This window comes from Acomys russatus, chromosome X (assembly GCF_903995435.1).
Source record: "Acomys russatus chromosome X, mAcoRus1.1, whole genome shotgun sequence".
Taxonomy (NCBI): Eukaryota; Metazoa; Chordata; class Mammalia; order Rodentia; family Muridae; genus Acomys; species Acomys russatus.
The window spans coordinates 94,300,821-94,326,289 of NC_067169.1; the positions used below are offsets into that span (position 1 = coordinate 94,300,821).

At 37.7% G+C, this 25,469-nt stretch overlaps 1 protein-coding gene across 5 annotated transcripts in view; it reads right to left on the reverse strand.

Moving 5' to 3' along the window:
• Positions 1 to 1,030: 1,030 nt before the first annotated feature.
• The window catches only part of Cul4b (cullin 4B), a 30,355-nt gene continuing 5,916 nt past the window's right edge, over positions 1,031 to 25,469 (reverse strand). For 2 of the 5 annotated variants that reach the window (XM_051142541.1, XM_051142546.1), the window contains exons 4-22: positions 21,582 to 21,685; positions 20,793 to 20,862; positions 18,931 to 19,004; positions 18,037 to 18,199; positions 17,785 to 17,874; positions 17,402 to 17,484; positions 16,593 to 16,660; positions 15,421 to 15,539; positions 14,260 to 14,452; positions 12,873 to 12,977; positions 11,801 to 11,911; positions 10,767 to 10,858; positions 9,991 to 10,053; positions 9,515 to 9,622; positions 8,053 to 8,166; positions 6,998 to 7,103; positions 5,918 to 6,090; positions 4,538 to 4,690; positions 1,031 to 1,196 (exon numbers count right to left, since the gene is read on the reverse strand). In XM_051142541.1, coding sequence (XP_050998498.1) covers positions 1,101 to 1,196; positions 4,538 to 4,690; positions 5,918 to 6,090; positions 6,998 to 7,103; positions 8,053 to 8,166; positions 9,515 to 9,622; positions 9,991 to 10,053; positions 10,767 to 10,858; positions 11,801 to 11,911; positions 12,873 to 12,977; positions 14,260 to 14,452; positions 15,421 to 15,539; positions 16,593 to 16,660; positions 17,402 to 17,484; positions 17,785 to 17,874; positions 18,037 to 18,199; positions 18,931 to 19,004; positions 20,793 to 20,862; positions 21,582 to 21,685 — 2,085 coding nt within the window. In that variant the 3' untranslated portion in view covers positions 1,031 to 1,100. The remainder of the gene's footprint in view (positions 1,197 to 4,537; positions 4,691 to 5,917; positions 6,091 to 6,997; positions 7,104 to 8,052; positions 8,167 to 9,514; positions 9,623 to 9,990; positions 10,054 to 10,766; positions 10,859 to 11,800; positions 11,912 to 12,872; positions 12,978 to 14,259; positions 14,453 to 15,420; positions 15,540 to 16,592; positions 16,661 to 17,401; positions 17,485 to 17,784; positions 17,875 to 18,036; positions 18,200 to 18,930; positions 19,005 to 20,792; positions 20,863 to 21,581; positions 21,686 to 25,469) is intronic. The other 3 variants (XM_051142542.1, XM_051142545.1, XM_051142543.1) reach the window with 3 other exon arrangements.

Genomic DNA, 25,469 nt, shown 5'->3' on the forward strand with positions numbered 1-25,469 from the left:
AAAGCAGGTGTCCAGTGGCTATGAGAACTCTTAAATTCAAGCAACACAGAACTTGATGTTTTCAAATAGGAAGAGGATGACAGTAAAAGTGTTGTTTATCAACAAAGACAATAGATGCTTCCAAAAAGGGGAAGAAAAAAAACCTTTTGTAGAAAAAACTGGAATGCAAATCCTAGGAAGCCTCTAACACTTGACAATTGGCCCAAGTTAAAGACAAAGGGATCCAAACATTTAAAGACAGCGTGGTGAGTAGCTGGTGAGATTGTGCTCCTGTAATTTATAAAATATGTTTGCTGATTTTGGTGTCCTGTGATTTTCATACTGCATCTATTTTTAATAAAAAAGAACTGGATTTTCCCCTATGTTCTCCTAGTACAAGATGGTCAGCAATTTTTCTATTTTAATAAGTACCTGTTAATCAGACAATAAATTTGGGACTAAGTCCTATGTATACACCCCATCCTCATAAGTGGGAACCTTTAGGCGGTGAGTTTATAAGGTATTATGGATGTAACTGTCACCCTACTTGAAAAACTTGCTTCCAAATAAGGTTTTTTTCAACCATCCCCTTCAGTGTAACAGAATGCCAACAGCAATGACAGGTTATTTTTCTTTTCATGGGAAACCATAAAATGGGTGAACAGCAGAGTCCAGGGTGGTTTTTCTATTTGATAAATACATCCAGAACTCTGTACAGTGAATAAAATTTGCATGCAGTTTAAGTATCTTTAAATGATTTTTTAAGCAAATAAACCTTTTACTTTATTGGTAATGTATAAGAATCCCCCTCCCCTTTTATAATGTGGGATCTCTTCCCCAGTTCCAAAAGGAATCATGAAGACCGGGTATTTTCTTAAAGAGTGTTCTGCACATCATACTAAATAACATGCAAAGAGTTCAACAGTATTCTTTTTAAAGGTTAAGTATTACTCTTTAAAACGGGCATGTTAACCACTGAGAAGAGTCCACGCAACTATTTCCATCACACTGCTTCATTTGGTCATTGGAAGTATAAAAGAAGTCAAATAACATAAGATTCATCAAGTTAGTTTATCCATTGGCTAAGGAATTGTGACAACAAATGTTCCATGGCCAACATTCTATGCAATATAGTTGTACTGATTTGGGTTTTCTTTATCTCTTTCCATGTAGTCTCGGTCAATTAGGGATTCTATTCTCTTCTTTAGATCAGCGGGCTGTAAGAGAAAACATATTTTCAATGCACAGCTCATAATCATCAGCCTAAGTCCACCTACCAAATTCCCATTGAAAAAGACACAGGCCAGAAGTGACTGCACAGAAGCAAGCAGATCTCTATGACTTTGAGGCCAGCATGGTCTACATAGTAAGTTCCTGGACAGCCAGAATGCCATGGCAAGACCCTGACTCAAAATTACATGAAATATAGCTAGAGCTTTGTAGCATACTTCTAACATCCCAGCAAGTGGAAACCAGAGGCAAAGCTTGGTATACACAGTAAGACCCTGAATCAAATAAACCAACAAGTCTGAAATCAAGTAACTGAGCAATTAACAAATAAATTTTAAAAGCATAAAAATTATTATATAAACTACAGATAATACTGGACCTAATGACATAGGCCTACAGTCATAGCCATTTGGGTTGCTGAGGAATGTCGATTATGATTTCAAGAAGATTGGTAATAACATAACAAAAGTGGGAGGAGTTAAGGCTTTTTACTTGGTGGTCTAGTACGTGCCTACCATAATTAAGGGCTCTAGATTATATTCCCTAGCGCCACATGAACTGCACCATGCATAACATTAACTCACACCAGTATGTTTCTATTTTAGTATGAATTGTAACTATTTACATAAGTGATTTGGATCTCTGAATCTTATAGTTAGTTTACAATTCAATATGACAATTTTAGAATTAGGCATGGTGGAGCGTGCCTATATCCCACAAGTCAAGCTACAAAGGGAATTAATTCAAGATCAGCCTGTAATGTATTAGACCCTGACACAAACAACGACAACAAAAACAAAAAACCTTGAAACCCAAAACAACAAAATTACAGGGCTGGAGAGATGGCTTAGGGGTTATCAGTGTGCACTACTCTTGAAGGGCCCAACTGTGATAAATTGGAAACCAGTTTACAAAAGACAGTCTCTTGAGTTAGGCTCCAATAACCAGGTCAGGCAGTTCATAACTGCCTTTAACTTCAGTTCCAGGTAGAGCTGACACCTCTGGTCTCTGCATATACCTGCACACACATGTAAACACTCACACAGATACATATCATCAGAAATTAAAGACTAATTAAAAAATTAGTCTTACATTGATAATTATACTCCTCTCTTGAATGAATGATTCTGACATAAATTAACTATCTCCACATCACTTAAACATACCTGAGAATCAATGTAAATGTTATATTACTTTTATATTGCTATTTATAATCCAAATACTGAAAATATTCACTAGATGAAAATTTTTAAGATAAGAATCTCATGGCATTACGAGACTGATATCAAACTCCTGGGCTCAAGTAACGTTGTTGCTTCAGCTGTTAGCTAGGAGTACAAGCTAGTGCACACAGCTTTTGTCTGGTTTGTGGAGGGATTTTTTCGTTTTTTGAGATAGGGTTTCTCTTTGTAGTCCTGGCTATGCTGGAACTCACTCTGTAGACCGGGCTGGCAAGACAACTGGCTGTCTTTGCCTCCCTAGTGCTGGGATTACAGGCATTTGCTACTATACTCAGCCAGCTACTACTTTTTTTTTTAAACTAGGGTTTCTCTGTGTGTAGCCCTGGCTGTCCTTGAACTCTGTAGACCAGGCTGTCCTTGAACTCACAGAGATCCACCTGCCTCTGCCTCCCTAGTGCTGGGATTAAAGGCCTGAGCCACCAGCACTCAACCAGCTACTGCACTCTTTTTGTTTGTTTGTTTGTTTGTTTTTTGAGACAAGGTTTCTCTGTTAGCCTTGGCTGTCCTGTACTCGCTTTGTAGACCAGACTGGCCTCGAACTCAGAGATCCACTGCCTCTGCCTCCCAAGTGCTGGGACTAAAGGTGTGTGCCATCACGCCATGCTAGCTACTGCATTTTTTTTTTTTTTTTTGAGACAAGGTTTCTCTGTGTAGCCTTGGCTGTCCTGGTCTACAGAATGAGTCCTCGAACTCACAGAGATCCATCTGCCTCTGCCTCCTGAGCGCTATTGCATTCTTAAGGGATGTTTTCAACCTTTATTATTGAATTCAGAGATATCACATGAATTCACAGAATCAATGAATAGAAAGAGCTGATTTCAAAGTCAGCCTTGGAACACAGTAAGACCCAATCCCCAAAACAAAAGAAAATATAAAGCAAAGGAGAAAAAAGGATAAGGAAGTAAAATTCCATCTAATAACCCCAAGGTTTAGGTATCAAATGGCTTTACTCTGTTCCTACGTAGTAGCATCAGTAAGCAGTCTTGCTTACCAGACTCAATACTAAATGTTTTATACTTCTCATCTCATTAAAGCCTCAAAATAACACTAAAGAGGTAAGTATAATCACCAATTCCAAACAAGTTCAGCAAGATTAAAGGATTATCAAAGTCCAAAGCTGCTAGGAATCCTAAGAGTAAGGAGCCTATGCAACCTCTATCAAATGTTTATTATTACAAGTTTTGTAATATTTTAAAATTTGGAAAATAGTCCAGTACACACCTCATTGTCTATGTACCTTTATTACTAGACATTTGTACTAAATCATGGCCATGGACTGACCAATTTCAGTCTACTAGAACCACTGCTAGACAGTTCCAAAAGATGACTCTTAAAAAAATCTTTTATTTTAATACATTAATTCCCCTTTTTTTTCCCCCAAGACAGGGTTTCTCTGTATAACCTTGGCTGTCATGGACTCACTTTGTAGACCAAGCCGGCCTTGAGCTCACAAAGATCCGCCTATTTTTGCTTCCTTGATTCTGGGGTTAAAGGTGTGTAGCACTACACCCGGCTAATATATTTATTCTTATTTCATGTGCACTGGTGTTGTGCCTGCATGTATGCCTGTGTGAGGGTGTCTGATCCCTTCGAACTAGTTACAGACAGTTGTGAGTTGACGTGTACGTGCTGAGTCCTCTAAAGAACAGTCACTGAGCCATCTCTCCCACTCCCACAAAAAGTGCTTTACCACTAAGATACACCTAGAAGCCTCTGTAACAGATTTTAGTAGACATTTATATAAGGTAACCAAGCCTAAGATATAACTCAATCTAATGACAAGGAATCTCCAGAAAAGTAAAATTCAAAAGATATAGAGTGATTAACTTCAAAAATTTCTCAGCCATGTTTACTCACTAAACTTTCAGTTTCACAGACTACCTTTTGTAAACTGCTTCCCAATTTACCAGAGTTAGGATATGTTAACAAAGTTCTTTTGTGAATAATGTGTATGAATACAGGAAATAATGCATGTCATTCCAAGCAGTTTTAAGCCTTTCATCTGTTTCCAGGATTAGTGTCTATAATCAAATGTATTCCCTTTTTCATTTAAAACAAGTCCAGTATGGAGACACAGAAATACCTACTTTTACTGGAAACTTTAGCTGATTGTAGACTTCTGAAACAAGAAGATTGTGGCTAAGTGTTTTTCTCATCTTCATAATTCTGACAATTGCAGCATCAATTTGGTACTGTCTATCTTGAAATACTCTTTCTGTAGTGCTTGCTTGTTCTTCAACCTAAAAAAATTTTCAAATTTAGTCAAACTTAATTATTAACACAAACTGTACATTACAGACATAACAATTACTTTTCTAAAGGCACTGACTTATCTAAATGGGATCTTATATATACAGAGCCAAGGGAAAAAATACTTGACAAATATAGCTCCTTTCTGTTTTAATCATAGTCTCCTGTGCCAATTAAAGCAATATAACACAAGAGAAATTACCACCTTTGGGGCCTGCGGGGCACAGTGGAAGGGGACGTGCAGTTGTAGACTCATTTAGTCAAAGTACTTGCTGTGCAAATAAGAGGATGTGTGCAAGAGAGAGACACTGACAACTATTTGGGAGAAAGGAGGAGACAGGCAAGAGGGGGAGAGGGTAGTGAGGAATTAAATGAGCAAGAAACACTGCAAGCAGTAAAGTGTCACAATTTAAAAAAGGAAGAAAACAAAATATAAAATTAAAGTGATAGGCTAAGGAAATAACTCATTGGGAGAACACACAAGGTCCTGTATTCTAACCTTCGCAATGCAAGAAAAGCCCAAGAAACCAAACCAAAACAAAAACAAAAAAAAACTACCTAACACTTCTGTCGATTGTCAACTGTTATGTTTACTCCTAAACACAACAATAATAAAACTCTCAGGAGGCAGAGGCAGGCAGTTTGATGTAAGTTTGAGGCCAGCCTGGTCTGCAAAGTCCAAAACAGTCAGGGTTATTACACAGGGAAACCCGGTCTCAAAAAAAAAAATCTAAAATGAAATGTATTTGGTCAGATAATAGGCACACCAGGTGTGCTGGTACACGCCTATAATTCAGCACTCTGGGAGGCAGAGGTAGGCGGATCACTGTGAGTTTGAGGCCAGCCTGGTCTACAAAGGCCTGGAACATCAAGGCTACACAGAGAAACCCTGCCTCAAATTTAAAAAAAAAAAAACCAAACAAACAAAAAAAGAAATGGCAGCATTAGAAAAATAAACTGCAAAGGATGGGACTGGAAAATGGCTTAGAAATTAAGAAGATGTGGGTTAGGTCCCCCAGCACCCATGTAGCTGCTGTTCACACCCATCTGCAATTCCAGCTCCAATGGACTCAATATTCTCATTTCACCTATGGGCCCCAGGCCTGATGTGCTACAGACATACATGTAGGTAAAAACACTCAAGCATGTAATGTAGTTTTTAATCTGTAACACACATAAACCCAATATAGTTGGACTAGGAGAAAGCAAAGGTTTACCGTTTCTTTCATCTGGATTTGATTGATCTTTATCCTGAATAGTTTGTGTCTGAAATCATCATTACAAATGAATTTGTCACCATCTTCAATATCTTTGCCCTTTGGATTTTTAGCAAGAACTCTAGCTTTGCCACAGGCTAGTGACTGCAGTGTTCTCCTTAATTCTCCATCCTCTGAAGAAATAATGGTTAATTATTTATTGGTTAGTAGCTTATAATGCAAAATAAGTTGTCTAAATAGGTTATTTCCTTATTTGAGTCACTATAGCACAGGCTTCACCAATATTCAAAAGTCTACCTATACAGTTTTACCTACTGAATTTTGTATCTCGCCATTCTAAGGTACCACCAAACTTTTCATGTTTCCTACCCACTCAGGTTTTCAAGTTGTTTCTAACACCATTTCCTTTCTTTCATATATATGCCTGCCTTCTCTCCAATCACAATCTGAAGTTCTAACTCGTCCCGCTTCCTTTCACAATGATTACTTGTTTTGCTTTAATTCTTCACACAGTTCGTGTTAGCACCACATACTTGTACTTTCTGGTTTAAAAATTATTAAGAATACAGAGGAGGGGGCCGGAGAAAACGCTCACTGTTGAAAAAAACTTTCTGGTCTTGCAGAGGACCAGGGGTCAGTTCCTAGCACCTACAACAGTGACTCACAACCACCTAACTCAAGTTTCATGGGATAGAATGTCCCCTTCTAGCCTCTACAGATTCCGGCATGTGTATGGTATAGACACAGTCATATAGGCTCACAACAAATAGATAAATCTTTTGTACAAAAGTACAGGAGAGGCTGGGGAGATGGCTCAGTGGTTATGAACATTGCTTGTTCTAGCAGAAAACCAGAGAACCCGAGTTCGATTCCCAGTGTCCACATAGCTCCTCACAAGGATCCGTAAGCCTGGTTTCAGTGGAAGCAATCTCTCAGAAATCCAGGCCAAAAAAAAAAAAAAACAGTGTACAGAAAAAAGTAGAGGAGAGCATTATTCCTTTGTACCTTCCAGAGCTCTGAACACAGTGACTGCACACAGTAGAGAACAAATGCTTGCTACTTGACAGACACAATACAAACCTATCCCAGTAGCTTGCTTGATCTCTTCTAAACTGAACTCCTCCCCTTCATTAAACATTAGCAGCACCAGGGTTTGAAAAAGAGACACTTGAAGTTCTTTTTTGCCCTGTTGAGGAAAAAAAGCAATTTAGCCTGTTTTTTAAAACATATGAAAAATTAATCAAAAAGTAATGATCTCTGACAGGAAACCATTTTTAGTTAGTGAGTTAAGAAGCCCAGAAGATTAACATTATCCCAAACCTTGCGTCAGATGGCAATACAATGTGCAGTGCAAGGTTCAGGTCTGATTCTAAAGAAAATGGGGTGAAAGATTAGTTAGCCTATTAATAGGTCTTCTATAATCCTTATTAAAACAGAACAAAGTAAAGACAATAACTCAGCCCTGTGTGTCATTATAGACAATCATAAACAGAAAGAAATTACTATTCTGAATATATTTTTGAGACAGGGTTTCATGTGGCCTAGGCTAGACTTGCTTTGTAACCAAATATATACCGTGAACTCCCAATCTCCTTGCCTCTATCTGCCAAGTGGTAGAATTATAGCCCCGCGCCACTATGCCCCACTTTCAAATGGAATTTGACTTGATTCCGATCAGTCATGAACATCTGTAGAATTTTTAAAGATGGACATTGTTTGCCTTAATCTTTCACCCTATGATTACTGTTTTTGTTTGTTTTTTTTTTCAAGACAGGGTTTCTCTCTGTAGCCCTGGCTGTCCTGGACTCACTTTGTAGACCAGGCTGGCCTCAAACTCAGAAATGTGCCTGCCTCTGCCTCCCAAGTGCCAGGATTAAAGGTGTGTGCCACCACGCCCGGGTCTCTGTTATGATTTTTAACAAGACAGTAAACTATTCAATTTTAGAGAAGGGCCAACTCCATTGTTGAAACGGTGACCATCTTAACATACAACCAAAACTGTAAAAAGCTATTACTGTTGTCATACAGACATCAAGGACATACTCATAAAATAGCAGCTTGAACATTCAAACCAAGGGACATGGCTTCCATATAAAGACTAAGTCAGAACTTAAAACTTTGGAATATCCACTTACCTCTTTAAATTCGGCTTTTAGCACACAGTGTCCCAAAGTTGACTGCCACTGGAGTTTCCTGCCACTGTGTTTGCCTAAGTAAAATGTCTTGAAAATTTCCTGAAGCTTTACCATCTAGAGCAAATAAAACAAGTGCTTCTTTAAGCTGCAAATGCAATACAACCCTTAGCACTATTGGGCTTTTTGTTTTTGTTTTTTTTTTTAACTCATGTATTTTGTGTGTAAGGTGAGGTGTGCATGCCATAGTATGCCAGTGAAGGTCGGAGGACAACTTTCAGGAGTCAGTTCCCTCTTTCCATTATGTGGTTCCAGAGACCTGAAGTCAGAATACAAGCTTGGTGGCAAGTGGCTTCACTCCTGGGCCACCTCAGTGACCTCCCCTCTTATCACTCTTAACCCCCTGTAAAATAACTTCTAATAGTTTTCACGATTATATCCAGGAGGAATCGAACAATTTAATATAAGGTGAGGGGGCTGGAGAGATGGCTCAGTGGTTAAGAGCACTGTCTGTTCTTCCAGAGGTCCTGGGTTCAATTCCCAGCAACCACATGGTGGCTCACAACTGTAGCTCCAAGAGCTGACACCCTCACACAGACAGACATGCAGGCTAAACACCAATGCACATAAATTAAAAATAAATAGATTAATATATAAGGTGAAAAAAAATCTAACTACCCAAAGTAGCAGGGCTTGGTGATCTTTACGCTGTTTGATCTCTTCTGCCCAATGAAGCATTCTTTCACCTCTGATGACTTTGGCTTCTACACTCTGCTGACTCCTTTCTCTCACTGCTGCTTCTGCCCAAATTTCTTTTGCAGTTTCCTCCCCCACCCCCCTTTGGTTTTTCAAGACAGGGTTTCTCTGTGTAACAGCTCTGGCTGTCCTGGAACTTCCTCTGTAGACCAGGCTAGCCTTGAACTCAGAGGCCTCTGCCTCCCAAGTGCTGGGATTAAAGGCGTGCGTCACCACTGCCCTGCTCAGTTTCCTCTTCTTACTATACTACATGTGAGCCTTTCCTAAACTTCAAGCTCTGCTCTTTCTCTTTGTATTCACCATACTGATTCTTTCTATAACCAGTCAGTCTCTTCCTTTATTCAGCCTTCTAGGTACTGATCCTGAGTGGGATAGTTTCCAGGGTGTTAAGAAGATACTCATGTATTTGTCACCAATCCTGCTTCAGGTGAAATTTGGGCAACATTTTTTGACAGCTAGGAAGACTAAGAGGTCATAAACTAAGAAATAGAAGAACTGGGGGAAATAGCACTAAATTTAGGAATCTATCCTTCATTAATAATGTGCTCAAGGCAGTTGGAAATTGAAGTAAAAGAATAAAATATTAAAACTCTTATTTTGTTATGTTTGCTGACTTAAGCCTTTAAAAGGCACATATTTTCAAACGGAAAGCAGGGGGGAAAGTGTGGTTTCTATTCCTATATCTTAAGTCTGAAACAGTTACTCTTACCTCTGGGGGCAAATGGACTTCCATAGGCACATATGTTGGCCAGTAACCCATTGTCAGGATATTCACAGTTAATTCAATATTTCCAGGTACATTCTGGTTCTGCATATACTATAAGAAGATCAACACAAAGACTGAAATTATGAAAGCGTATATGTCATATCATAATACTGACTCATTTAAGAATTTCCTTATACTAAAAATATATGTGAATACTGACCATCTGGAAAATAAAGGCAACTAGTAATGCTTGAAAGAAAGGATAGAGAAAACACAGGAGAAAAATACACAGGTGGCTGTTTTGATAGAGTGGCATACAAAACTCCCATGAAAACATTCTAAGCATTATTAGCTCAATTTCTCACATAGAGCTAGGCTGTTATAGCATCTCTTCTTTTCCCCCACTGCTACCTTTAGTCCCCACCTTTGGAGACCCCCTACATGAACTGGAACACCTTGCAGCAACTCCCATTCCTCACCCCACCAGCCAGCCCAAGTCTCTGGTTTTTCAACTGCTCCATTCCCTGTTTGAAGGTGGTGACCTGAAGTGGGAAAGGAAGAAGAAGGGGAAAGGGCAAGGCAGATCAATCCTATTCTGCGACTACTGTAAGATTCATGAACCTGCTGACCCTGAACTTTCTCAAGTTTTTCGGTTCTACTTACCACATTTAATATAGTGATCAAGAAGTCATTACTGAGACTGAGAGATAAAAATCTAATTTGCCATCACTATCGCCTAGCTGTTGCTGCTGCTGTTTGAGACAGGGTATCAACTATATTATTATTTCTGCAACCAAGGCAGCTGGGACTGCAGTTACACAACTAAATCTGGTTATGTTTTTAAAATATTCTTCAAACTATAGATCCAAATTCTCACCCCAAATGTCTCCAGAGATATCATATAACAACCCCCCCCAAAAAACGAACCCCACCCATAATCACCTACCTCTCTCCCCATTACAAACTGTGAACACGCAAATCCCCAACTGATTAGAAAAGCCTTGTTCTTCCTGTCTAGCAGTAACTACACTGACACTAACTTTAGTCGAATACAAACCTTTATCTGTCTTATCCTGAAGTAGGTCAAATACAGTTACATTTCATGGCTGACCTTTCTCCTCTACTGTACTGTTTAAGTTGCTATTAAGTATTTGTATCAAATAGAGGGTTCTACTTATCCTCTTCAATACAAACTGCCATAAAAACACAATTTAAATATCCTTAAGTTCCAAGAATTAGTAAGGGTTTAACTCACTTTTACCTGTTTGAACTGAATCATGATGTCTTTAGAAAGCTCCATGTCTTTAAACATCCCTTCAAGCTTACTGGTAAAAGCAGCTCCACATTCTATTAAAGATGTTTACATATTTATATTTCAAGGTAAAACAACAAAGAATTTAAAAGTCACAAAATAAAATGTAAAACCTACTTGGGCACAAAATATGATCTGTAACTATTTGTAATAATAAGAAGAAAATCTTACCCCATAGTGAGTGCCCTAGTAATTCAGAGGTTAACTCTCTAATCCTATGGCAATCTTATCCATTTTAAGGTATAATATAATAGGGATTTTGTTTGTTTTGTTTAGCTTTGGTTTTTTCAAGACAGGGTCTCTGTGTAGGCTTGTCTGGCCTGGATTCGCTTTGAAGACCAGGCTGACCTCAAACTCACAGGGATCCACCTGCCTCTGCCTCCTGAGTGCTGGGATTGACGGTGTGTGCCACCACGCCCGGCTTTAGTTGGAATTTTTTGTACAAATAAACAGAACAATAATTCTTTATTTTGAAAACAAGCCAACAATTATGGATATCAACAAAAAGCAAGGACCCTTATAACCTCACTTAATTAATGGTTTTGTATGTGGGTTGAGGGTCAGGGTGTAAGCGTGAACAGGTATAGGTACCACGCATGTGGAATCCAGTGAATGATGGCTGTACTGCTCTACCACACTCTATAATTTATTCCTTGAAATGGGGTCTCACATTGAACTTAGCACTAGGCTAGTACCCAAAGACCTTCTTGTCACCCACCCCCACCCCTAGCCACTGAGGTTATATACATATTCATACACTTGGCTTTTTACATGGGTATTAGGGATTCAAACTCATGCTGTACACAAAGCTATTACCCACTGAGCCGTCTTCCCCATTCTCTCAGTTTATATTTTCATCATGTGTATATAAAATGGTTGACAAGAGAAGCAATCAATGACTAGAGTACAAATAATCCATTATTTCCCTCAAATAGTAAAAAAGGAAAAACTGAAATAAGAAAGAGTGGCAAACATACCATGCTTCAGTTTGGACAGCATTGATTTTTCAGCATCTACTGATGCACTCTTACCAACTAATAGGCGTTTGGCTAAATCTTTCTTATAGAAGGCCTCAAAAACATCTTTGCCTATATTAAATAAAAAATATTAACACTCATGATATTACAAGCTGTAACAAAATGGCCTCAAAAGGCTTAATCACCACACTCCAAGTTACTTAACTTCATACATCTTATTCAAGTTTATTAAACTCAAGAACACTGGAGGTCCATGTCTGTGCCAGACATTTCTAAAGGTCTTTACTGTGAAAAATTAAGACCGTATTAACTTTTCTTCAGAAAAAAACCTTTTGTATATTGGTACTATTAGCACCAAAACAGATTAAAACAAGCAGTAAAATCCCATGTTCTCAATAGTTGAAAGGCCAAAGCACAAGTTACATTCCTCGACTACTCTTTTTTTTTTTTTCCAGGACAAGGCTTCTCTGTGTAGCCTTGGGTGACCTGGACTCGCTTTGTAGATGAGGCTAGTCTTGAACTCACAGCGATATGCCTGACTCTGCCTCCCGAGTGCTGGGAATAAAGGCGTGCACCACCCTGCCCGACTTCCTCAACTATTCTTAAGAAATTAAAAATATACAATGAATAAAATGCAACCTGTAGCTCCCAGTCTTTCCAGGTTATAGAAAGGTTATAGTTCCTGTAAGAATGCTTTATTTGTTTTGTGTGTTTTGAGACAGGGTCTTGCTATGCTGACCTTGTGTTGGCCTGATACTCACTATGTGACCTGCATACTATGTAATCTATACTGCCTTAGCCTCCAGAATTCTGGATTGCAGGTGCTAGCAGTATGACTGGCTCAAAGCACTTTTTGTTTTGTTTTGTTTTGTTTTTTGAGACAGGGTTTCCTGTGTAGCCTTGTCTGTCCCGGACTCGCTTCATAGACCAGGCTGGCCTTGGACTCACAGTGATCCGCCTGCCTCTGCCTCTGCCACCCGAGTGCTGGGATTAAAAGGCGTTCGCCACCATGCCCGGCCTTAAAAGTACTTTGTTTTAAAAGAAAATTATGAAAATAGTAATCAACACTTACCATAGATAAATCTAAATATAATCATTATTTTATCCAACATTTTCTCAAGCTCTTCATCTGTAGCTTCTTTGTTTCCTGCACGAAGTTTTGAGTCCACATACTTAGCTAAAATGGAGAAAAGGCATTGTTGTTTAATGCCCATGGGTGTCTAAAAGGTACTTACCACTACTACTTATACCCAAAAAGGACTATAAAATACTTTTTCAGTATTTCTGCTATATATAGATATATTTTATAAAGTCTTGAACACAGTGGAGATTAAGTTAACTTGACAACACCAGAGGACTAATAAATACCACAACTTAAATACATTAACTCTGACTCCAGGCTGAGTATACTTTCCAACATAATGACATCAAAATGGGATATGGAAGGGCTGCACATGTAACTCTGTGCCCTAGCATGTGTAGAGCTCTAGGTTCAAAGCCTAGTACTTCGGAGTTTAAAAAAGAAAGAAAAAAACTTAAAATTGAGGTACAGATGGGTCACGGTAGAGGCTCCAAGCAGCCCTGTATGGGGGTAGACAAAGTCATCAGAAAACATGGATAGTCTCTAAGTTTTCTATTTTATATAGATGGTCAGTATTCTTTTGTTTTCCCCTCTGTGTAGTACTGACTGTCCTGGACTCACTGCGTAGACCAGGCTGGCCTCCAACTCACATCGATCCGCCTGCTCTGCCTCCCAAGTGCTAGGATTATAGGCGTGCACCACCATGCCCGGCTCATGGTCAGCATTCTTAAACATTACTTTTCTATTTAAATAAACCAGAAACTAAAATAGAGCAGAAGGTACAATTTATACAATGTTTAAATATCGATAAAGTTAGATTTCAACCAAATCCACCTCCTTCCTTTCAGGAGAGGACCTACTTTCCTAGGGTACTTGTTCTCCTAACAGCAATGAGTATGTGTGTGGGAACCGTGAGAAGCGCTGCAACACATTACATACTCTATAAACCTGTATTTTTAGATTTGTTTTTCATCCTGGACTTTTAATCTGTTTCCATTGGTAATTCCACGCTGCCCTTTTCCTGTAGCTCTAAATGGAGACCTTTAGAAAACAGCATCCTGTCCCATTTCTAAATCACTATAGGCTTGGAAAGCAGAGTCAAACTTACTAAAGTAAATGGTACCCAATGTTCTATCTCACAAAGAATTTATGTCGTATTTGACATGAAGACTTTTGAGAAGCTGTTTAGCTTGAAGGACTTTTTCTTTTTTCTTTTTTTGACTTTAACTTAAGAGCCATTCCCTTAGAGATACTTTTCAGACTTGCTATCCCTAGCTAAGCAACGTCAAACAAACCAGGAATGGGTACAATATGATTTTACCTAAGAGTTTATCAATAAAAGAACATCATACATCCAGAAAAAGACTGTGAAACATACCTATCAGTTCAGCTGGTTTATTTGGTCTTTTATTAATGAATGTTTCAAATGCTTCTTTCATGGCATTGATAAATTTTTCATTTTTCAGAAAGCAGGTATCAATTATATGGTCAACTTTATCTTTAAAGTCCAACAATTCTTGAACCATGGTTTTATCTTTTTCAGGGTTAATAACAATAGTACTTCCAAAAGCCTAAAAATGAAAATGGCAATATTTTTATGGTAATTGATATTTACAATGAAAACAACCACCAAATCACATTCTTTTTAAAATTTATTTATTCATTATATATATAATATTCTGTCTGCATGTATGCCTGTCTGTCAGAAGAAGGCACCAGACCTCAGTATAGATGGCTGTGAGCCACCACGTGGTTGTTGGGAGTGGAACTCAGGAATTTTGGAAGAACAGCCAGTGCTCTTAACCACTGATCCATCTCTCCAGCCCACCAAATCATATTCTAAGTTGGCACATGTACTGAACAATCATAAAAAGGTACAGCTGTCTCTGAAGAAAAAGAAAACCCTAAACAGATAAATATTTATTCATAAACAAAAATAATGAGTTGCTGTTGGGTACATGGTATCCTAATGGGTGCTATTAGAAGACACTAGGAGCTTTTTCTTATTAAGGAAGTCAGATCTGTACTTTTAAAAATAGCAATGTGGTGAGGGAAAGAGGTAAAGTGAGGGAGGGAAGAAGGGAAGAAAGGATTTGTGATTCAAACTTGTAAGAATAGGTCTTTAATTTAACCGTTACTTCTCATGTCCCATGATTTAAGTCCTAGAGCTAGAAATTCCAAACATCACTCAAGCTTTATTCCTGATATGCCATACAGCTACTGATCTCAGGCTGACTTCCCAATTTTTCATTTAAAAAAAAAATCCGGACTGGAGAGCTGGCTCAGAGGTTAAGGACACTGACTGTTCCTCCAGGTTCTGAGTTCAATTCCCAGCAACCACATGGTGGCTCACAACCACCTATAATGTGATCTAATGCTCTCTTCTGGCCTGCAAGCACACATGCAGGCAGGCACTGTATACATAATAAATATATAAATTTTTAAAAATTCCTTCCTTAAAAATAATTGAGGTTTTTGATGCTCTTGGCATATAATTAGAAAGCATTTAAGAGAAAAGTCAACAGGCGACTGTTCATACCTTGATATACTCAATCCACTGCTGTAAGAGTACCTGAACTCCACCTCGAACTCTACTGAAGAGCTGATACAGGAGAGACAAATCCTGAATTCGGTTTTCATCAAGGAGGTTATTTAAACCTGGTTTGAAATATTTGGTGTTAAAATATGAGAATCAAAAAGTGAATAAAATACTGCCATTCACTTAACGAAAATGTAAATTGAAATTATCGTTGTGATCCTGGTCTGAACTATAACTAGAATATATCTGATTATAACTCAGGGTATCCTGTAAGATCATTAAGATTTAGAAGTTCTTGGCTTACATGCACATACCAGTTTGAAACAGCAACAACACACACACACACACACACACACACACACACACACACACACACACACACACCAGTTTGAAACACAAGGAAAACCTTACTTTATTATGTCCTTTCATAATGAGACTCCCATTGTTTCACTTTCTGCTTTGTACTATTGAGGAATGAACTCAGGGCAAACCACATATATTAAAATGTTCTCTCACAGATCCACTCCACCCAGCCCAATTTCCTTACTGGTGTTAGTTAGCAGACCTCTTCCTCTCAGTTCCACTTTCAGCCAGGTAATTGGCAACTACAGAAAATTTAGTTGACAGTGGACTTGGGAAAGACTTGTCAATATTCAGTTTTAGTTTTCCCCCAATAAACTTTGTTTTAATGAGTCTCAAAATTCTTTGATAGAATTTTGATCAAACTGTGCTAGACACAAAAACAATCCACAAAGCATTCTTCTTTCCTTTCTGATGGTTCTATGATGCACTGTTGATAGTAAGCAGTCTTTTCACTATTAATCTTAAATGACTGAGCCAAACAGTTCTGAAAGCATAACCCTACCACTGATTAAGACAAGGATGGCACATGTGAGAAATAATATTCATTTAAATCTTCTGAACTTTCTGAACAGACTTGATGGTAACCTTAGGGCTTTTTTTAAATGTGTATGAAGGTTTTTATGCATGTATGTGTACTATGTGCATGCCTGATACCCACAGATCATAGAGAGTGTTAGATCCCCTAAAACTGCAATTCTGGATGGCTGTGAGCTGTCATGTGGGGGCTGCGAATTGAACTTGAGTCCTCTGTAAGAGCAACAAGTGCCCTTGACCCATGAGCCGTCTCTCCAGGCCTAGGAATATCTTACCTTTCTGAAGAATTGCTGATAAGTGTTCACCTAGAAGTTGTTTTTCAACAGAAGCAATTAGTGACTTCCTAAAAGGGGGGGGAGGGGAGAGAATTATTGAGATTTGACCTTCTAAAAATTACAGCTTCTGGAGTAAACAAAGTAAGCATCTCACTTTACATTGATTTTGCCATTTCTATCTGATGTGTCAACTTAATACTGCTCAAAAATTTACTCTGCATAATGCCTAGAGGAAGAAAAATAATGTGCCTTTCAGAATTTGCTCAAAGCAACCATCTCCATGGTCTCTCTGTGCCTAGCTTTGTCCCAAGTTTCTTTGCTTTTTACTAAGAAGGTAAAACAGTTATCTATGCTGCTTAATGGAACCACTTGGTTGGTAAGATTTAGAAAGTAAAGAAGCAGTTTCTCTCTGAACACCCACTCACTGAATTTTAATCAGTCTAAAGATTTTTAAAAGCCGGGCATGGTGGTGCATGCCTATAATCCCAGAAGTTAGGAGGCTGGCAAAGAGGACCATGCGTTCCAGGTCAGCCTGGATTTTAGTGAAACTCTGCCTCAAAAACACCAAAAAAGGCTTTAAAGATCCCATCAACCTCTAATACTATTTTAAAATCACACACTAAACACACACCCAAACAATAATAAAATCCTTGATTAAATCTAATTAGCTAGAGAAGATAATAACTTGAAGTTTACATTATGAAAACTGTTAAAGAATATATCATACCTGAAAATTGTTACATGTTTAAGATGCTTAAAGTATTTTACCAATAGTTTTAAGACTATTAAGCTAAGCATGTAATACTTACTGGGTAGTCTGATCTAAGTAAGTAATAAGTCTGTCTGCTTCTTCTTCTAGGCGTTTATTAACATGATGAAGATACTCAGGAACCTACAAAGATAGTTTTTTACATTATTGTTTTCCTCCCCTTAAAGCATTCAGAAAATGTCAAGTCCAAAAGATCCGGGAAACAGCCCCGTCAAATTTGACAGGGTAGAATCATATGTAAAATTAGAGGTAGAGTTTATGATCCAGAATTCTGGCCTTTAAGGAGAGAGAAAAGAAAGGAGCACCTAAGTGAGAGAAGAGAATTACAATGTTGGGAATATAAATACAAAGGGAAGTTTCTGTTCTACAATGTAATGTCTATCATAAGAGACAGTGAGTTTACTAAATATAATTTTTAAATACCTCTCTTTCTTGCATTAACTTCTGACCTTCAGCTGCATAAAGCCGGTTAGTTTCTTCCAAAAATCGTTGTTCAAAAGAGTCTTGGTAAATCTAGGAGGAGGGAAAAAACCCTAAGTATTTGTTTATTCATTAAATATTTACTGAATGACTTCCATCTGAAGTGTTTGAACAGCACTCAGTGGATCTCAAACATCAGACTGGGAACACAAATTAGGTTTGTAGGGAGTGCTGTGAGTGTTAAGTACAACTTACTTGCAAATCAGACAGCATACTTAAAAGGCTTCGAAGTAAGCTTCTATCAATTGCTTCCCCATTCCGCTCTCTCTCAATCAAGAGAAGGATGCCATCGATTGTTTTTGTCTGGACTTTTTGATCACTTATAATATGAGCCCTAAATAACTCTAATCCCATGTCCCTAAAATTAAAAACAAAAAAGGTATCATCTAAACTGGCAATAGCAAGGTGTACAGGTTGAGTTAACTTTATCACATGCTAACTGGGGCCTCAGGCTTTGAAACAGTGATTTAAAAAGGATAAAATCCACATTTCATTTTAAATAACATTATTAGACTAAAGCACCCAGGAAACCTGTTTTATCTTTAATGAGAGCTGAAGCTCAATCCTGCTATCTTCTTTTTTTTTTAGCCAAATCAAAAATAAAATTACTTCAAAAACATAAAATAATTTTTACTATACTGGCATTGAGAGGCTTATTTGATTATTTATTGACCGGCTTCAGAACTCTAAGGTCCGTGAATTTCAATCATGACTATAGGTACATGCTATATACTTGGTGAGGGACCAATTCATGGTACTATCTTATCATTATGAACAAACAGATTTTAAGTATGTATTTACAAGAAAAAAGAGAAAAATTTTAATCATCATCAACAACAAGATTTTGGCACAGAAATTCTAGAGTAAATTTTAATCTTCTTAACTAACAAAAATTTTTTTCATAGATTATGAGGGAAAGTTAGGTCTGCTATATTAGAGCAGGTAAAAAAGAAAGAAAACACAAAAAAAAGGCTATAACCCAAATGTGATTTTTTTAATGAGAATATTCTGACATAGCTTGTTCTTTTATATAATAATTAAGACTATGACATAATAAAATTTTTTATAATAATTTTCTGGCATCCTTACCAAATGGAGGGTAGCATTGAATTCTGAAGAACATAAGTTCTATCCAGAAACAAGAAAATGCTCCTGATCATTATCTGTCAAATAAAAAGAAAACAAACAAACAAAAAAAAAAAAATTCGAGAAATTTTTGTAAATTTGAAACTGTAGTATGAGCTCTTAATAAAATGAGAATTTGAAAGGTTTTATATAAACAGACTACTAGGATCCAACATGCAAACTAATACATCTAGCTGAGAGAATATCTGCTATAGATTTATCTTTAAACTATTCTACCAATCCTTCTTGTGGTTTCTAGAGAACAGAGAATTAAAATGATCCTGACACCTTTGCTACTTAAGTAACTGGAGGTAGGCATAGGTGTGTGACTGTAATCCCAGCATTCAGGAGGCTAAGTAAGGCAGGAGGATATTGAGTTTCAGAGCAGCCTGTGCTAACACAGTGAGATCCAGTTTCAGAAAAACAAACAAACAAACAAAAAAAGAGACTCCAAGGTACATTTAGTTCTTCCTTTGCAGCAATAATAGGGCATAAAGCTGCCTTAAGCTGGACTCGTGGCATTTAGTGGGTAGGATGTGGATTTAAAGATTTCTATTTGTATTAATATAAAGAATAATTAATGGCAGACTAGGGAGGAAGAAAAAATTTGTGTGATTATCTAAACTAAAATAACAACAAGTAACCAAATATTATATAGGAATACTGCCAAGTAAAACTGATAGAAGATGCAATTTTAATGAGAAATAATTTTGAATCAATAAGTAATTCAGCAGCCGCACAGTGGCACACATCTGTAATCCCAGCACTCAGGGAGGCAGAGGCAGGCAGATCTGTGTGCTCAAGGCCAGCATGGTCAAGAGTCCAGGGCAGGCAGGACTACACAAAAACTGTCTTGAAAAACAAAAAATAAAATAAAATAAATAAATAGAAAAACCAAAAATAAATAAGTCAGAAAAAGAAAGGAAGTCAGGAGTGATGGCTGATACATATAATCCCCAGCATACAGGAGGCTGGGGCAGGTGGATTACCATGAATCTGAGGCTAGCATGAGTTACATAGTAAGCTCAAACTAGTCTGGATACAGAGTAAGACAGATACAATCTCAAATCAAAAATGGCCCTCAACAACAACAAAGACTCAAGGATGGAAGTAATTCTTTTGTTTGTTTGGTCAGTTGGTTGGTTTTTCAAAGCAGCTTCTCTGTGTAATAGCCTTGGCTGTCCTAGAACTCTCTTTGTAGACTAGGCTGGCATTGAACTCAGAGATTTGCCTTCCTCTGCCTCCAGAGTACTGGGATTAAAGCCGTGCGCCACTGAGCCAGGTCTCAAAGTAATTCTTAAATGCTGGTTTACCTATGCTGGATTACCTATAATTTGCAGTTTTAAAAGGAAAAAAAAAATAAGCAAAACTTAAGTTTCTAAATTTAGAAAAAGAACAATTATAAAGACCTTAGTTACCTAATTTTAGTTTTTAAATAGTGTAATAACACCACAAAGCAATGAGTTTCATTACACTACTTTCATATATGTATATTAATTACATTACATAATTTCATTATACCATTTTCATACATGTATATTACAAAGCTTTTATTTTATTCACCTATTTCTGTTGCTACAAGGTCTTGCTATGTAGCTCATAGCCTGGAATGTACAATGCTTTGGTCTCAGCCTCCCAAATGCTGGAACTCCCAATTCTATGATGCCCAATCTGGTTATAGAGTTTTGTTGCTGTTACTATAAGGTGCTAGGACGCAACCTAAGGTATCACTCAGCAATATCCCAGTTCCTTCAACACAGCTGTCAAAACACTCTAGCACTTGAATTTTTTTTAAATGAAGTATATAGTGTTATTTTCCAACTTACCATTTGCCTACAATGATTTTGCCAGCATCTATCAATCTTTTTTAGAAAAAGAACACTATCCAATGAATCCATGAGACAGGTGTTAAGGATATTTTAAAGTATTTCATATAATACATGTAATATAAAACCATTATTTGTTTTAAATACAGACTACTCCATATACTAAATGAAATTAAATTATACATTAATTCTATTTTTTAAACTGCAGAAACAAATTAGATTTCCCCCTTACACTACCATTAAATCTAGTCTTAAACATAAGTCATCAGTATGTTTTTTATTTAAGATATCCTTCAAGTGGAAATCTGCCAGGACAGACAGTTAACAACAAATTTTAGCTGAGCACGGTGGTGCAAGTCTTTAATCCCAGCACTAAGGAGGCAGAGGCAGGTGGATCTTTGTGTATTTGAGGCCAGGTCAGCCAGGCTACACAGAGCCTGTCTCATAAAGAAAAAGTGTAAATAATTTTTATTTAAATACTACACGTGTAGATTTTGACTCTAATATATCTACCACCATAGGCATTCCATTTCAAACCCAGCTAAGCAGTGAGAGGTAAGGAGTAAAGAAAAAGAAAAGAGATATTTTGTTTTGAGGGCTGGAAAGATGGCTCAGCAATTAAGAGCACTGGCTGCTCGTCCAGAGGTCCTGAGTTCAATTCACAGCAATCACATGGTGCAATGGGATCTGGTGCCCTCTCCTGTCATTCAGGTGTACATGCAAACAAAACACTCATATACATAAAATTAAATAAATCTTGAAATACATATTCTGTTTTGAAAAGGATATTCTCTGAACTGATGAATCTGTGATCTGATGTGGTCCTCACAGATCTGTCTCAGCTGCTTATATAAATTTGCAGAAATCTTGTAGGAACAAAGATTTTCTACAGCCTGCAAGATGAAACATAGTTAGGACAGGATAGAGTGGGGAGGGCAGTCTCAATTATCACATGAAGCCATTATTTTGTTATTATGCTCTACCACCTCATTGAAAATAACATATTTGTTAATTTAAAAAAGCATGGCATCAAGTCAGGAGGCTGAGGCAGGAGGACAAGTTTGAGGCTAGCCTGGAAAACCTTAGTTACACACACACACACACACACACACACACACACACACACACACGCCCTCTAAAACAACTACAAATATATACACCAATGTGGGTCAAAAACCTTTTCGTAGCTGGGCATGGTGACACACGCCTTTAATCCCAGCACTCAGGAGAGAGAGGCTGGGACTAGGCTTGCCTCTGCCTCGTAGAGTGCTGAAATTATAGGAATTCGCCAACACACCTAGCCAGATTTGTGTGTTTATGATGCTGAAGGGAATCATATGAAGTTCTACCCTGTGAGGATACCCAATTCAGAGAAACAACTACAAAAGCTCTCTTGCTACAAATGATACTAACTTTCATAAGCAGAATGCCATTAAATTTAAAAATAATCTTGCCTGTTTATATATGAGATGTGCCAGGAACAACTCATTTAAACTTATTTATAGTTCCTTGGATTTTCCAGAATACAATAAATTGGAAATTATTGCTTACAGTACTAAAATTAGTATGATACAATTAAACATTACGAAATTTTCTCCTATGTTTCAGTTTACAAATAGTCGAACATAGGGGTTACAAGTTAGGCTTAGTGGTAGAACACTTGCCTAACCATCTTGAGGCCACAGATTCTATACTCTGAACAACAAAAATGAATGCATTTTTACTTCATTAGAGTACTTAAATTTATCCTCAAATCTGTGTTTCTTCTTATGTATATCAAAAGCCTTTCAAGTTTAAAACAGGTATGTTACTTACTCCACAATTGGTAATGGCTCAAGTGTAACAACAAGAATCCTTTCTCACAAGAGAAGACAAATATCCCAGTAAAAGAAACCAGGGTGGGGCTCTAAATTCTGTTGGTCTGCCGGGAATTTTGTAAATATGTAGCTGGGAAGTCACATTGCTAGAATGAAGTCCAGTGATCACATTTTTAATAAAGCTTTTTCAAAAGGAACCTACTTATTCCCCTGGAAAGAAGCCATCAAGCCTCAACAGGAGACTGTAGACCAATCAGATTTAGCAGCCATGGAAAATTGAGTTTCCCCTGAAAAAGACTCAGTCATAGTCCAGTAACCTAGGGTTAGGTCACAAATGCCTAAGGGTGCAGTTATTTATTTCATGTGCTCCTCTAGTCACATTGGTCGTAGACGGGTGCCCTCCTCCTTCCTTTAAAGTACTTCTTGTTACTGTACCTGTGTTCTTTTTGAATGGCTGACTCATTTTCCCAAGCATTTCTCATTTCCTGCTTGGGCTGTCAATATGACAATATATATTTCATCTTTTCTACTTTCCCTACTTCTTCTGATACTTCAATTCAGAGAAACTACTATTTATCCTACTACTTCCTTCTGTGTTCTCCTTTATCTCATAAAAGTTCTTGATACATCTATTTATCCTCTCACACAAGATACCGACCATACATTTTCTGTTAATATTCAACTGGGTACCACTCCCCCCAAATAAGGTAACTCCTCTCCCTGCCACAGATTTGCCTAATGCTTCCACCCATCACACTACACTGACTATCACTACATCAATACTCTATGTGTATATCCTGTCTCTTTGACTTTGCTTAATGACAGAGTGAAATAACTTATGACTATGTGATCAAAGTGTATGCATTTTAGAAAGGGCTTCTATTAGAATGAAAACCATGATGAGTAAACTGTAGTGTAAGCTAAATGTTGACACAGCCATAATCAGAGAGAGAAGTTAAGAAAATCTCCAAGTCTCCCAAAGACCCAGAGAGAAATGGATAGAGTGATGAAAATGACAATAACAACAAATTATGCTGAGCTTCTTATATAGCTTAGCTGGAAAGTAGTAGACTAGAAGTAGTATAGCTCGTGGGAGACTGTTTAACAGGAGTGAGAAAAGATAGGGTGTAAACACGGGGTCTTAAAACCTTCGAAGGTAGTCAGGCATAAAATACAAACATTTAGAAAGCTTTTAGCCCTTATTCCTCCAAATCACAGCCTCTATCCTCCAAAGCCCATATATCATATTAAAAACACAAAACCCACCCTAACAATTTGTTTGAAAAAAGAGAAAATACATATACAAAAAATGGAATGTAAATGTTTCATTAACAAAAACAGTAAGAAAGAATTTCCACCAAGGTGCAGAACTCTTGTCATAGGCCTGCTAAGTTAGGTATTATTTTTCAAGCGTTTTTTCTTTCTTTCTGATCTACATAGTGAGTTCAAGGCCAGCTAAGGCTATATATGAGACCCTGTCTCAAAAAAAAAAAAAAAAAAAGAAAGAAAGAAAGAAAGAAAAGAAGAAGCCAGGCAGCGGTGGCTCGCGCCTTTAATCCCAGCACTTGGGAATCAGAGGCAGGTGGATCTCTGTGAGTTTGAGGCCAGCCTGGTCTACAAAGTAAGTCTAGGACAGCTAGAGCTTTTACACAGAGAAACTCTGTCTCAAAGACCTCCCCCCACCCCCCACCCCCGACAAAAACAAAAAACAAAAAAACGGAAAGTAAAGAAAAAAAAAGAAACCAGGTACAGTAACATGTCTGTAAGCTCAGCATTCAAGAGTGAACATAAAAATCTGAACTCTGAAAAAAAAAATCTAAACTCTGAATCTGAAGACTATCTGGACTATACAGAATAAGATCTTTCCTCACAAAAAATTAAAACATACTGCAAAAATTCAGTAACATATAGCAATAAACTACAAATTATCTTTGGGGGAAAAAAAGGATAGAACAATTTTTTACACATAGAATAAAGCGCTGAGAATTTGCAGGCAAGAAATCAACCATATAATGAAACTTAAGCTGTTTTTATCTTTCTCCCCATTGTTATGTTAAGTTTTCGCCATTCCATCTCTCAGGAAGCTCCTTAAGCAGGAAGGTAAACAACTCAAAATAACTTCAGGAAACCCCTGAAACTAACTGGAATGCACAACAAAAGCTGAAAACCCCTGAGAGCAAAGCGGAGTTGCAAATAAGACTCCAGAGAGCAAACTTGCTTCCCAGGAAGGGGTTCAGACCAAATGAAGTACCTGGAAAGAACACTCTCTAGTCTGCTGAAAGGCCTGAAGCCTGTGCCATGTGCTCCAGATTCCCAGCTCGGTGAGCTGTCTGTCACACAGGCTGGGTGGGCTTTAAGTGATACAGCTGTCTTTGAGACATTTCTGCTCCTGTAAGTAACCTCTCACTCATACACTCCTGTAAGTAACCCCAATAAAACTCATCGATTAACCATGTAGGACTTTTGTGGTAGTATCCATACTTTGGTCCATTATGGGCTCCCTCTTTGGGGTGAGTAGGTGTGTGCATTGCAGCACCCCAGGAAAAGTTTTGTCACACAAGAACATGTAGCAAACTCTGCTTCCAAAAGACCAAAATTATCAAGGACCTTCATTGTGAGATTATACACTTAAAAATGATTAGTGACAGTACTAATGACTCATTACAAAAAAAATATGGCCAGGCGTGGTGGCTCACTCCTTTAATCACTTAAACTCAGGAGGCAGAGGCAGGCAGATCACTGTGAGTTTCAAGGCCAGCGTGTGAAAGTGAGTCAAGGACTACACAGAGAAAGCCTGTTTCAAAAAAAAAAAAAAAAAAAAAAAAAAAAAAAAAAAAACCCAAACAACAACAACAAAAAC